The 14,438-nt window shown below is 49.1% G+C and overlaps 1 protein-coding gene across 4 annotated transcripts in view; it reads right to left on the minus strand.

The window, feature by feature from the left end:
- The window catches only part of LOC115130152 (protocadherin alpha-C2-like), a 100,745-nt gene that overhangs the window by 20,093 nt on the left and 66,214 nt on the right, over positions 1-14,438 (minus strand). For all 4 annotated transcript variants that reach the window (XM_065018550.1, XM_065018549.1, XM_065018548.1 and 1 more), the window contains exon 3: positions 9,028-9,116. In XM_065018550.1, the coding sequence (XP_064874622.1) occupies positions 9,028-9,116 (89 nt within the window). The remainder of the gene's footprint in view (positions 1-9,027; positions 9,117-14,438) is intronic.

Consider the following 14,438-nt stretch of genomic DNA (forward strand, 5'->3'; position numbering starts at 1 on the left):
TCCCTTCCCTCCCTTCTCTCTCCCTGCATGTCTCTCTCCCTCCCTTCCTCTCTCCCTGCATATCTCTCTCCCTCCCTTCCTCTCTCTCCCTGCATATCTCTCTCCCTCCCTTCCTCTCTCCCTGCATATCTCTCTCCCTCCCTCCTCTCTCCCTGCATATCTCTCCTCCATTCTCTCTCCCTCCTCTTCCTCCTCTCTCCTGCATATCTCTCTCCCTCCCTTCCTCTCTCCCTGCATATCTCTCTCCCTCCCTTCCTCTCTCCCTGCATGTCTCTCTCCCTCCCTTCCTCTCTCCCTGCATGTCTCTCTCCTCCCTTCCTCTCTCCCTGCATGTCTCTCTCCCTCCCTTCCTCTCTCCCTGCATATCTCTCTCCCTCCCCTCCCCTCTCTCTCCCTCCCTTCCTCTCCCTGCATGTCTCTCTCCCTCCCTTCCTCTCTCCCTGCATGTCTCTCTCCCTCCCTTCCTCTCCCCTGCATCTCCCTGCATGTCTCTCTCCCCCTTCCTCTCTCCCTGCATATCTCTCTCCCTCCCTTCCTCTCTCCCTGCATGTCTCTCTCCTCCCTTCCTCTCTCCCTGCATATCTCTCTCCCTCCCTTCCTCTCTCCCTGAATGTCTCTCTCCCTCCTTCCTCTCTCCCTGCATATCTCTCTCCCTCCCTTCCTCTCTCCCTGCATGTCTCTCTCCCTCCCTTCCTCTCATCTCTCTCCCTGCATATCTCTCCCTCCCTTCCTCTCTCCCTGCATGTCTCTCTCCCTCCCTTCCTCTCTCCCTGCATGTCTCTCTCCCTCCCTTCCTCTCTCCCTGCATGTCTCTCTCCCTCCCTTCCTCTCTCCCTGCATGTCTCTCTCCCTCCCTTCCTCTCTCCCTGCATGTCTCTCTCCCTCCCTTCCTCTCTCCTGCATCCTCTCCCTCCTCCCCCTGCATGTCTCTCTCCCTCCCTTCCTCTCTCCCTGCATATCTCTCTCCCTCCCTTCCTCTCTCCCTGCATATCTCTCTCCCTCCCTTCCTCTCTCCCTGCATCTCCCCTGAATTCCTCTCTCCCTGCATGTCTCTCTCCCTCCCTTCCTCTCCCCTGCATATCTCTCTCCCTCCCTTCCTCTCTCCCTGCATGTCTCTCTCCCTCCCTTCCTCTCTCCCTGCATGTCTCTCTCCCTCCCTTCCTCTCTCCCTGCATATCTCTCCCCCCCTTCCTCTCTCCCTGCATCTCTCTCCTCTCTCCCTCCCTTCTCCCTCCTCTCCCTGCATATCTCTCTCCCTCCTCTCTCCTCCCTTCCTCTCTCCCTGCATGTCTCTCTCCCTCCCTTCCTCTCTCCCTGCATGTCTCTCTCCCCCTCCCTTCCTCTCTCCCTGCATGTCTCTCTCCCTCCCTTCCTCTCTCCCTGCATGTCTCTCTCCCTCCCTTCCTCTCTCCCTGCATGTCTCTCTCCCTCCCTTCCTCTCTCCCTGCATGTCTCTCTCCCTCCCTTCCTCTCTCCCTGCATATCTCTCTCCCTCCCTTCCTCTCTCCCTGCATGTCTCTCTCCCTCCCTTCCTCTCCCCTGCATATCTCTCTCCCTCCCTTCCTCTCTCCCTGCCTGTCTCTCCTGCATGTCTCCTCCCTTCCTCTCTCCCTGCATATCTCTCTCCCTCCTTCCTCTCCCCTGCATGTCTCTCTCCCTCCCTTCCTCTCTCCCTGCATGTCTCTCTCCCTCCCTTCCTTCCTCTCTCCCCATTCCTCTCTCCCTCCTCTCCCTTCCTCTCTCCCTGCATATCTCTCTCCCTCCCTTCCTCTCTCCCTGCATATCTCTCTCCCTCCCTTCCTCTCTCCCTGCATATCCCTCTCTCCCTCCCTTCCTCTCCCTCCCTTCCTCTCTCCTGCATATCTCTCTCCCCTCCCTTCCTCTCTCCCTGCATGTCTCTCTCCCTCCCTTCCTCTCTCCCTGCATGTCTCTCTCCCTCCCTTCCTCTCTCCCTGCATGTCTCTCTCCCTCCCTTCCTCTCTCCCTGCATGTCTCTCTCCCTCCCTTCCTCTCTCCCTGCATGTCTCTCTCCCTCCCTTCCTCTCTCCCTGCATATCTCTCTCCCTCCCTCCCTCCCCTGCATGTCTCTCTCCCTCCCTTCCTCTCTCCCTGCATATCTCTCTCCCTCCCTTCCTCTCTCCCTGCATATCTCTCTCCCTCCCTTCCTCTCTCCCTGCATGTCTCTCTCCCTCCCTTCCTCTCTCCCTGCATATCTCTCTCCCTCCCTTCCTCTCTCCCTGCATGTCTCTCTCCCCCTCCCTTCCTCTCTCTCCCTGCATATCTCTCTCCCTCCCTTCCTCTCTCCCTGCATATCTCTCCCTCCCTTCCTCTCTCCCTGCATGTCTCTCTCCCTCCCTTCCTCTCTCCCTGCATGTCTCTCTCCCTCCCTTCCTCTTTCCCTGAATGTCTCTCTCCCTCCTGTCCTCTCTCCCTGCATATCTCTCTCCCTCCCTTTCTCTCTCCATGCATGTCTCTCTCCCTCCCTTCCTCTCTCCCTGCATATCTCTCTCCCTCCCTTCCTCTCTCCCTGAATGTCTCTCTCCCTCCCGTCCTCTCTCCCTGCATATCTCTCTCCCTCCCTTCCTCTCTCCCTGCATGTCTCTCTCCCTCCCTTCCTCTCTCCCTGCATATCTCTCTCCCTCCCTTCCTCTCTCCCTGCATATCTCTCTCCCTCCCTTCCTCTCTCCCTGCATGTCTCTCTCCCTCCCTTCCTCTCTCCCTGCATGTCTTTCTCCCTCCCTTCCTCTCTCCCTGCATGTCTCTCTCCCTCCCTTCTTCTCTCCCTGCATGTCTCTCTCCCTCCCTTCCTCTCTCCCTGCATGTCTCTCTTCCTCCCTTCCTCTCTCCATATCCCCCTCCCTCCTCCCTCCGTCTCTCTCTCCCAATACCCTCTCTTTGCTGTCTCTATCCACAGTATCTCTCCTTCTCTCTCGACACTCAGTTCAGGGCTATGAATGGTTGCAGTGGAAACTGCATCCTCCAGTGAAGCGGTAGAACATGGGCGTTACAGAAACAGTACTGATGCTGATGGAGAATAATGCTGCAAGCTTTCACACTCTCCCTCTTTCACACTCTCCCTGTTGCTAGCGGAGAGTCCAACCACTCTCCACTAGCAACAGCAGCCTTGTACCCCCTCCTCTACCTCCATCTCTCATTTTCTCCCTCTTGTTCTTTCTCTCCCTCCCTCTCTCATTCTCTTTTTTTTAAACTCATTGTCACACTCCCCCCTTTATCTCCCCTTTCCTTCTCTTGCCTCTCACTGCTCTCCATCTCTCCTCTCCTTCCTTTCCATCTCTTTCTCTTTTCTCTCTCCCAGGGGATTGTTCAGATCCTACACTGTACTCTGTGAATCCCAATGCGTGCCTCTGCTTCAGAGACAAAGCCCTGAAATGGAGGGATGGAGGGAAAGAGGGAGGAGAGGAGAGAGGGAGAGAGATAGTTAGGCAGCAGGCAGAACCCTGATTTCATTAATGTGAGTCTGTTAATCTGGGCTCCATCTGTCACACCAGGAGCTGCACACAAAGTAGGGAGCCAACACACACACACGCGCACACGCACACACACACACACACACACACACACACACACACACACACACACACACACACACACACACACACACACACTCACAAACAGACATACCAAAGCACCCTGGGGGATGACACAGAGGTGTAATGTTTTGCTGTGGCTCTTCATCCAACAGGCAAAAATAGACTATCAGACACAAACCCACCCTGCAGTTCTAACACTCCCGGGATACAACTCCACTCCTATCTACACAAACCTCTCGTCTCACACTGCAGCAACATATTAGAGTTACTTCAGGTCCGAACCTGCAGAAAGCAGACAAGCAACGACTGACTGACTGATCATGAGACCAGCAGATGGCTCATTCAATGAGTGTCATGATAGCGGCTGACTGGCCACTTCCATCCGCATCCTCCACTACATTGTCACTGTTAAAACTGACTCACATTTTGAGTTTGTTAAATCAAAGCACTCTACATCCTAAAATGTACCAGAACTATTGTTTCGACTCCATCCCCAAATCCTCATGCCCACAGTTGACACTGCTCAATTTGGTACGCATCTCATTATTTTTACTCCCTCCACCCATTAAAATCCATCCCACTCCTTCCCCCCAACCCCTTAGTCAACTTCAGCAGACTCTACCCATGAAGACAAGCAGCTCAACCCCTTCAGTCTCCCTCCACTCACCACCCTCTGCTCCAGGCTGCCACTCCTCAACCTGGGCATGACATCAATTGTAGAGTGGGGGAGGCTGTGTGTGTGTGTGTGTGTGTGGACAGAGAGATCACAATCTACTCAGTTATTGCACTGTCATCCCTCTCTTCCTGTGTCAATCCATCTCTCTCCCACTCTTTCTCCATCTCTCTGTCCTCCACATTCTATACCTCTTCTACTCCTCTCTTTACCCTCCACCTTCTATCTCCTCTAACCCTCCCTCCTTCCTTGGATTTCTACTACATAACACATTCTAGCCGAGTTCCTCTCCACCCAAACACACGTCTTTTCCGGATGGTACTGACCTTGAGTCAGATGTTAATGCTGCTTCTGCAGTCATAATGAGTATGATAATGAGGTAGAGAGCAGCTGAGAGCAAGAAGCCATGACCTGTCCTTGTCCTCCACGGATTACAGGAGTGACTTGAACAGTCAACAGGGTTTCCAAATGATGGTGGATGAATGCCATTTTGGCAAAAAGACAAGCCCGACACTGCATCACATTGGGCCTATAATAAGAAGGAAGAGTGTGTATGTGAGAGGGGGATGGGGGGAAGGAGGGAGAGAGAGCGAGTGAGAAAGTGAGAGAGAGAAAGAGAGGGCGAGAGAGAAAGAGAGGGCGAGAGAGAACGAATTGGCGAGGGCACTAGAACGGTCTGCAGCACCGGGCCTCACCCTACTAGAATCTGAAGTCAAATGTCTACTGTTTGCTGATGATCTGGTGCTTCTGTCCCCAACCAAGGAGGGCCTACAGCAGCACCTAGATCTTCTGCACAGATTCTGTTAGACCTGGGCCCTGACAGTAAATCTCATTAAGACAAAAATAATAACTCAAAAATCATAATAACTTGCATAATAATTATGCAAAAATATCCTCACAAAAAAAACACAAAAAAATGCATGCAGAGCAGAATTAGGCCAATACCCAGAAAAATAGTCTTTAAATTCTACAACCAGGAAGCGATTCCCAAACCTTCCATAACAAAGCCATCACCTACAGAGAGATTAACCTGGAGAAGAGTCCCCTAAGCAAGCTGGTCCTGGGGCTCTGTTCACAAATGGACCCCACAGAGCCTCAGGACAGCAACACATTTAGTCCCAACAAAATCATGAGAAAACAAAAACATAATTACTTTACACATTGGAAATAATTTACAAAAAAAACGAGCAAACTAGAATGCTATTTGGCCCTAAACAGGGAGTACACAGTGACAAAATACCTGACTATGTACAGACTCAGTGAGCATAGCCTTGCTATTGAGAAAGGCCGCCGTAGGCAGACCTGGCTCTCAAGAGAAGACAGGCTATGTGCTCACTGCCCACAAAATGAGATGGAAACTGAGCTGCACATCCTAACCTCCTGCCCAATGTATGACCATATTAGAGAGACATATTTCCCCCAGATTGCACAGACCCACAAATAATTTGAAAACAAAATTTAATTTTGATCAACTCCCATATCTACTGGGTGGAAATACCACAGTGTGCCATCACAGCAGCAAGATGTGTGACCTGTTGCCACAAGAAAAGGGCAACCAGTGAAGAACAAACACCATTGTAAATACAACCCATATTTAAGATGTTTTCCCCCTTTTGTACTTGAACCATTTGCACATCATTACAACACTGTATATAGACATAATATGACATTTTAAATGTCTTTATTCTTTTGGAACTTTTGTGTAATGTAATGTTTACTATTAATTTTAGATTTGTGACTTTTTGTCTATTTCACTTACTTTGGCAATGTAAACATATGTTTCCCATGCCAATAAAGACTCTAAATTGAAATTGAAATTGAGAGAGCGAGACAGAGAGAGAGAGAGAGAGAGTGTTTAATATGTCTATGTGATTAGGTCTATGAGGCTCAGAATCTCTTAGCCTCTGTAAATGGTATCTATCCTATTGATTCTGGACATCTCTCTCAATCTCTCTCTTTCTCTGTCTCTCTGTCTCTCTAAATTGCTTTATTGGTATGACGTACCTATTACCAAAGCATACTTTAAGTGATTCATTTACAATATTAACATAATTCAAATAATAACAATCAATATGGTCAACGAGACAACAGTCACAACGATAATCAAGGGACAAAATAACCATACATTGAACAATAACAATGGCTTAGAAGAAACATGCAGGTTGGTTGGTCTGTCAGACACTGTCCCTCATCTTATGGCAGGCAGCAATGTAGTGCGCTGCCAACCCACAGCTCTCTGCGGTAGCCTATCCTCATCAGAGAGGTCTTTGAAAACATCAATAAGACATTCAAACTAGGGGAAATGACACTCTCTAATCGTTTTATATATTTTTCAGGAAATGCAGCTCTGTCTCGGGTAATTGAATTCATTCTGATTGATTGGATGTTCTGGTCCTGAGGCATCAGTGTGTTTGTAGAACATGATCGTGAACTCAGCCCCAGGACCAGCTGGATGAGGGGACTGTTCTCTTCGCTCAGCTCTTGGCAGGTCTTGGTAATGATATGAGAGGGGTTCACTGTATTTTAGATGTTTCCAAAACTTAATAGCAAGTTTTGGAGTTTTTATTATTAGTGGATAATGGCCCACATCTAACCTGCATGCATTGTTTCTGGTTTTCCTCTGGACATGTAGGATAAAATACAGCCGGTATAATGCATTTTGCATCAGGCTAATTTTCTGTATTTTGAAAGTTGTATATCTTGAAAACCTAATTGCTGACATGCAAAACATTTTGGAAACATATCAACAATAGACAAATGAAACAAATACAAAAGGAGAGTTTTTGGGTAGAATTTTCTTTTAAGAGTAAAAGGTAAACAATATAGATGTCAGCAAACATTTATTCTCTTTGAATTGTTCTTCTTCCAATTCATTGAACAAGTTAACTTTCAGTGCAATAGCTGTGTGTGTGTTTGATTAGTGCAGATGAACTGGAGGAGCTGTTACATCAATCCGACATGGTTCTCCTGTCCTCTGAAGGCCTCCGCGTAGCTGCGCTGGTCCTGCTGTTGGGCCCTGTGGAGGTCTGGGCCAGAGGGCTGCCTGTTTGGTCTGGTAGAGGTGGTGGGAGGGGCCTGTGGGGTGCATTGGGTCTGGTGTGGCGTTGAGGGGGCCTGGGGCTCCTTGGTGGTGCGGTGGTCTGGTTGGGGTCTCTGGGTGGTCCTCTGTCCAGTGCTGCGTGGGCTGTTTGTCAGGGCAAGCTGTCAACATGATGTCAGTATTGCTTTTCTGTATGGTACAGATGAAAGTCTCTGCGGGGCAGCAGAGGGGAGATGGCGATGTGGGAGTTAGGGAAGGACTCAAGCCCACTCTGTTGACCAGGCTGTCTACTCTCTCCTGCTCCTCTCTGTTGACCAGTCTGTCTACTCTCCCCTGCTCCTCTCTGTTGACCAGGCTGTCTACTCTCTCCTGCTCCTCTCTGTTGACCAGTCTGTCTACTCTCTCCTGCTCCTCTCTGTTGACCAGGCTGTCTACTCTCTCCTGCTCCTCTCTGTTGACCAGGCTGTCTACTCTCTCCTGCTCCTCTCTGTTGACCAGTCTGTCTACTCTCCCCTGCTCCTCTCTGTTGACCAGGCTGTCTACTCTCTCCTGCTCCTCTCTGTTGACCAGTCTGTCTACTCTCTCCTGCTCCTCTCTGTTGACCAGGCTGTCTACTCTCTCCTGCTCCTCTCTGTTGACCAGGCTGTCTACTCTCTCCTGCTCCTCTCTGTTCCTGCTCCTCTCTGTTGACCAGGCTGTCTACTCTCTCCTGCTCCTCTCTGTTCCTGCTCCTCTCTGTTGACCAGGTTGCCTACTCACTTGGGGGCTCTCTAGGAGTCTCTACAGTCTGTTCCCTTCACCTTCTTGTTGACAGACTCCTTATCCATCTCCTACTTCACCTGCACTTGCCCACTCCTCATGGTGGACTTTACCTCCTCAAGCGCTGTGGTAAGGTTCTCTTGATCTCAGCTCCTGGACAAGTTCTTTAGTTGCGTTCCGCAATGGTTAATCTGGTCCTGTAGAAGCTCTGTGTCTGGGCTGGAGAGGGTGTAGCGGGGGGCTGCTATTTTAGCTCAGTAACTCATACCTCTAACAGAGCCAGCCTGTCTCTCAGCAGACTGATGGTGGTGTGGTCTTGGCTCTGGTGGTTGTAGATGGGCAGGGAGAGCGGGGCTAGGATAGACCTGTTGGTGGATCTGTGTTTGTGCTCCTGCTGTTGGAGTGCCTGAGGTGAGGGGAGAGGTAGGGGCGCTGTCCTTGTCCTTTTTCCCCCACTATCTTCTCCAGGGTGGGGAAGACCTGCACTACAGAGCTGAGTGGAGCCTCACTGCCGTTCTGGTCCACGACACTGCCGTTCTGGTCCACGACACTGCCGTTCTGGTCCACGTTTACCGTCTGGAACCTGTTTTCCTGGTCCTTTTCACAGTCCTCGAAAATGTGTATTGTCCTTCCCCTGCAGATTCCTTTCTTTGTTGTATAGCTGAAATGCCTGGTTACAGCTGTATGCCAGGCAGTGGTGTAGTCTGTGTAAACTAACAGGTTTGTCTCCCCCCCACAGAACATGTGTGATTTACTCTGAGTGGGGCGGTGAGCAGAAGAGTCAGGGGGATTGAGTACCTGATCTCTACCTCAGTTAAGTTATAGTTGGTCTGGGTTAAATGTGTCAGTCAAAGTCAGTAAAGGTTTGCTTTGGTCAGTCTGGATTGTTCTGGGTTGGTCAGGATTCGTTAGTCAGGGTGGTCTTAGTCTGGTTTCATCTGCTTTGGTCTGGGTTGGTCAAGATTAGAGCAGTTCAGTGTGTAGGGTCGGGGCCCGGCTCTTACCTCCGGTGGCGCTAGACACGGTCGGCCAGTTCTGGACCAGAACCCCCTGGGCTCCCTGCATCACCGACGACTCCTCCATGTGCACTGAGCTGGAACAACACAAACACACACACTGAGGTTACACACTGGAGAAATATAACACACACTGAGGTTACACACTGGAGAAATATAACACACACACTGAGGTTACACACTGGAGAAATATAACACACTGAGGTTACACACTGGAGAAATATAACACACACTCAGAGGTTACACACTGGAGAAATATAACACACATTCAGAGGTTACACACTGGAGAAATATAACACACATTCAGAGGTTACACACTGGAGAAATATAACACACATTCAGAGGTTACACACTGGAGAAATATAACACACACTCAGAGAATACACACTGGGGAAATATAACACACATTCAGAGGTTACACACTGGAGAAATATAACACACACTCAGAGAATACACACTGGAGAAATATAACACACACTCAGAGAATACACACTGGGGAAATATAACACACTGTGACATGGTGAGGTTGGACCCGGGTGCAGATAAGAGACCAGACGAGGAATAAGTGGTTAAGGATAAACATAATACTTTACTGAGAAACGGTAGCCGCAGGATCACAGTACACTTGAAAAACAACAAACACTAAGTTTCCAAAACCCAAACTGACACGAGAACAGCGACAGTCCAGTGGACGAGTTTGGCAGTGTGTTGTGAGCAAACTCTGCCCAGACAAGGAACTTGCTCCAGTTGCTGACCTGGGTGGAGATTAAACAGAGGAGGAACTTCTCCAGCTCCTGGTTGACCCAGTCTGTTTGCCCATTCCACTGTGGGTGGAACCCTGAGGAGAGACTCGCCGACGCCACCAACAGGGAGAAGAAAGCTTTTCGTGCAAGAACTGGGGCCCACAATCCAAGACAATGTCCTGGGGAAGTCCGTGTAGGGAAACTTGGGTAAGGTGACGAAATAGGCTGCCTTGGAAAACCAATCGATGACCACCAGGATAGTGGTAAGCCCTTGGGATGGGGGTAACCCTGTGATAAAGTCTATGGACAGGTGAAACCAGGGCCTGGCTGGGGATGGGCAGAGGTTGAAGCAACCCAGCCGGTCACTGTTGGGCTTTGGGAACAGGTGGAGCAAGCTGTAACAAAGGATCTCACATCCTCAATCATGTTGGGCGACCAGAATTTCCGCCTCAGGAACTCTAGTGTCCGATTAACCCCTGGATGCCTGGTTAATTTAGAGGAGTGTCCTCATTGTGGTACTCGGGAACAGACTCATCATGGATCATAAAGTCTGTTAGTGGGTCCTCCGCCATTGTCAGGTTCTCGGGTCTGGGCTTGTCGGACCGTGGTCTCAATACTCCATATCACGGGGGCCACAATGTGGGAGCTGGGGATGATGGGCTCGGAGTCCCTCTCCTCATTAGAGACATTGTGTTGACAGGACAGGGCGTCTGCTTTCTGATTCTTGGATCCCGGACAATAGACTAGTGTGAAGTTGAACCCGTTAAAGAACAGAGCCCATCTAGCCTTTCAAACGTTCAACCTCTTGGCTTCTTGAAAAGAGACCATGTTCTTATGGTCAGTCTAGATCACAAAATGTTGAGGTGCACTCTTCAACCAGTGTCTCCACCCCTTAAGGGCCCACTTAACTGCCAAGAGCTCCCGGTTGCCTACATCATAGTTGTGTTCCGCTGACGGGAACTGCTTGGAGAGAAAGGCACAGGGGTGCAATTTCTTATCCCCCTCTTTCCGCTGTCAAAGGATCGCTGCTGCTACTGTGTCCAAGGTGTCCACCTCTACCATGGAGGGGCGGGTAGGATCAGGATGGACGAGGATGGGTCCAGAGGTGAAACGTCCCTTGAGCTCCTCGAATGCCTTGTCAGCCTCGTCCACTGACTGGGTGGTTGAAGACTCGTCGCAGCTCGGCAGTGAAGGCTAATATGGATGGTGGCTGCTGTTCCCACACCGTCGCTGCCCACGCCAGGGCCTTGCCCGAGAGTAGAGAGATGATGTAGGCGATCATGGCCCGATCTGTGTGGAACAAGGACTGTAGCTTGAACACCAGAGAGCACTGAGTGAGGAACCCCTTGCATCTTCCCGGTTGGCCGTCGGATAAATATAACACACACACAGTCTGATGGTATACCATTAGAGTGTTTTTCGAGTACATACATACAAACACACCCACATTTTCTGGCTAAGCACAATATTATAGTGGCAGCAGCTATAAGCTTCTGTGGACGCAATCCTCTCTCACTGCATTTTCCCCATAATGATATAATTGAACCATGGCAGGGAGCCACAGGATGTGTGTGTGTGTGTGTGTGTGTGTGTGTGTGTGTGTGTGTGTGTGTGTGTGTGTGTGTGTGTGTGTGTGTGTGTGTGTGTGTGTGTGTGTGTGTGTGTGTGTGTGTGTGTGTGTGTATACAGTCAGTAGTGGGGGTCAGCCAATTCCATCTGAGGAACTCAAGCAGGACCCTGGATTAGGATAAATCACGCCCACCCCAGGGATTTCAGCACACCCTCCCACTAAAATTTGACTGAGCTTTGCAGTGTGATAAAAAAAAGAGACAGGGTGCGGCCACAACACAGCAAACACAGAACCTTAAACACACAGACTCCCACCATATTCAAACACAGAACCTTAAACACACAGACTCCCACCATATTCAAACACAGAACCTTAAACACACAGACTCCCACCATATTCAAACACAGAACCTTAAACACACAGACTCCCACCATATTCAAACACAGAACCTTAAACACACAGACTCCCACCATATTCAAACACAGAACTTTAAACACACAGACTCCCACCATATTCAAACACAGAACCTTAAACACACAGACTCCCACCATATTCAAACACAGAACCTTAAACACACAGACTCCCACCATATTCAAACACAGAACCTTAAACACACAGACTCCCACCATATTCAAATGTAACGGATCACATTTCACTAAATCCCTTGTCCTCTATTCAAACTTCAAAACATCATTACGGAGTTTAATTATGCAAAGGTTCAGGAACATTTCATGTCGCTTTTGAAACAATCTGCGTATTCCAGTATCATTTATCCCAACATGGGTAGCACCTTCTGGAATAGTGAGCTACGGAGCAGGGTTTTAACTGAGGATTTAAGAGACTCTCTATCTTTCTCTTTATTGTGTTAGCAAGATAGAGGATGGAACCAGGTACCAGAACATCTCCTGATAAAGACAGAAACCCATGCAGGTGGTTTTAAGGCAGTGCTCTCCCTCTCTCAATCCCCCCTGCGCTTCCATTCTCCTTTTGTCCCTGCTTGGAGAACTGGGTCTCATTTAGTCTCACTAAGGTCAGGTGAGAAGAAACCATTAGCCACTTCGGCAGGAATCGCTCTGCCTTTCACTGTCTCTGTTGCTGTGTTTCTCACTCACACAGACACACACGCCAATATGTTATTGACTATGAAAATTCTCTACGTTTTCCCCCACCTCTATACTGAAAAACGTCAATGTTCAGCTGCAAGGACATGTTCTCCATGAGGTAAATTAAAGTGTTGTATGATATAATAGTTGAACATATACAGTAAGAGAGACAAAAGGAAGGGGAACCTTGTGGGAGGAGGTAGCAGGATAGCCACCATTTTAGTTGCACTTCTTCTCAATGCTCTACACACGTCTGGTTGTCTGCGCGTACACAGTGTGTGTCCGTGCGCGCATTTACACGTCCAAGGTCAGGCAATCACAGCTCGATTCCCATCCTCTCCTCGCTCTCTTCCTATCTGATTCCCTCTCTCTCTCCCTCCCCCCATTCTCTCTTTATTCATTTGTCCCTTCTCCCTCTCTTTCTTGCTATCAATTTTTCACTCTAGCTATATTGAAAAGTGTCTGTGGTGTGTGTGTGTGTGTGTGTGTGTGTGTGTGTGTGTGTGTGTGTGTGTGTGTGTGTGTGTGTGTGTGAATGTCCTCCTGTCTTTGTGTAGCGGTGTAAGGAGATGAATAGAGATTTGGTAGGGTGGCCATTTTGTGTAGACTGCTGTTTAGAGCTGGAGTCAATTATTAATGGGGAACCCGGGACCGAAAAGCATGTTCCCTCAGCTAATGGCTGTATCTGTTTCTCTCTCTCATTGTCTCACCTCCTACTTGTGTCCCTCTGAAAGTCTGTCTGTCTGTGTCTGTCTGTCTGTCTGTCTGTCTGTCTGTCTGTCTGTCTGTCTGTCTGTCTGTCTGTCTGTCTGTCTGTCTGTCTGTCTGTCTGTCTGTCTGTCTGTCTGTCTGTCTGTCTGTCTGTCTGTCTGTCTGTCTGTGTCTGTCTGTGTGTCTGTCTGTCTGTGTCTGTCTGTCTGTGTCTGTCTGTGTGTCTGTCTGTCTGTGTCTGTCTGTGTCTGTCATACTTACAGCCATGAACCCATATAGACACACTGCCCTCTAGATAAGCATGGTTTATAATTACAGTGAAATAGATGTAGGGCTACAAAACTAAGCAGCTCAACATCATTACACAAGTTGATATTGTGTTTGGGGTATACATTCAAAATCTCTCAAAATGTTTCAAGCAAACTGTAATCTCATTAGATTAGAGTATAAAGAGATACATCAACATTCAGATTGAGGGAGGGAGGGAGGGAGGGAGGGAGGGAGGGAGGGAGGGACGGCTCCATGTTAAAGTAACAAGAGATCCAATGCATTAGAAGGATTTGCTCTAGCCAATTAACTCACATTAAACCGTGCTGTAATTATGAGGGAATCGGTGTAACACTAATGACACTAGGATGTTACACTCGTATTAATCTGACACACAAACACATTAATGTACTCGTACAATGAGACTTATACTGTAGACAGACACATAAAACATTAAATTATAACTCATAATACAAAGATAAACACATATATGGTGAAGCTAGTGCTGAACCTAGTGCTGAGCCTAGTGCTGAACCTAGTGCTGAACCTAGTACTGAGCCTAGTGCTGAACCTAGTGCTGAGCCTAGTGCTGAGCCTAGTGCTGAACCTAGTGCTGAACCTAGTGCTGAGCCTAGTGCTGAACCTAGTGCTGAGCCTAGTGCTGAACCTAGTGCTGAGCCTAGTGCTGAACCTAGTACTGAGCCTAGTGCTGAACCTAGTGCTGAGCCAAGTGCTGAACCTAGTGCTGAACCTAGTGCTGAACTGAACCTAGTGCTGAACCTAGTACTGAGCCTAGTGCTGAACCTAGTGCTGAGCCAAGTGCTGAACCTAGTGCTGAACCTAGTGCTGAACCTAGTGCTGAGCCTAGTGCTGAACCTAGTGCTGAACCTAGTGCTGAGCCTAGTGCTGAACCTAGTGCTGACCATAGTGCTGACCATAGTGCTGACCATAGTGCTGAGCCTAGTGCTGAGCCAAGTGCTGAACCTAGTGCTGAACCTAGTGCTG

Source organism: Oncorhynchus nerka, linkage group LG5 (assembly GCF_034236695.1).
Source record: "Oncorhynchus nerka isolate Pitt River linkage group LG5, Oner_Uvic_2.0, whole genome shotgun sequence".
Lineage (NCBI taxonomy): Eukaryota > Metazoa > Chordata > Actinopteri > Salmoniformes > Salmonidae > Oncorhynchus > Oncorhynchus nerka.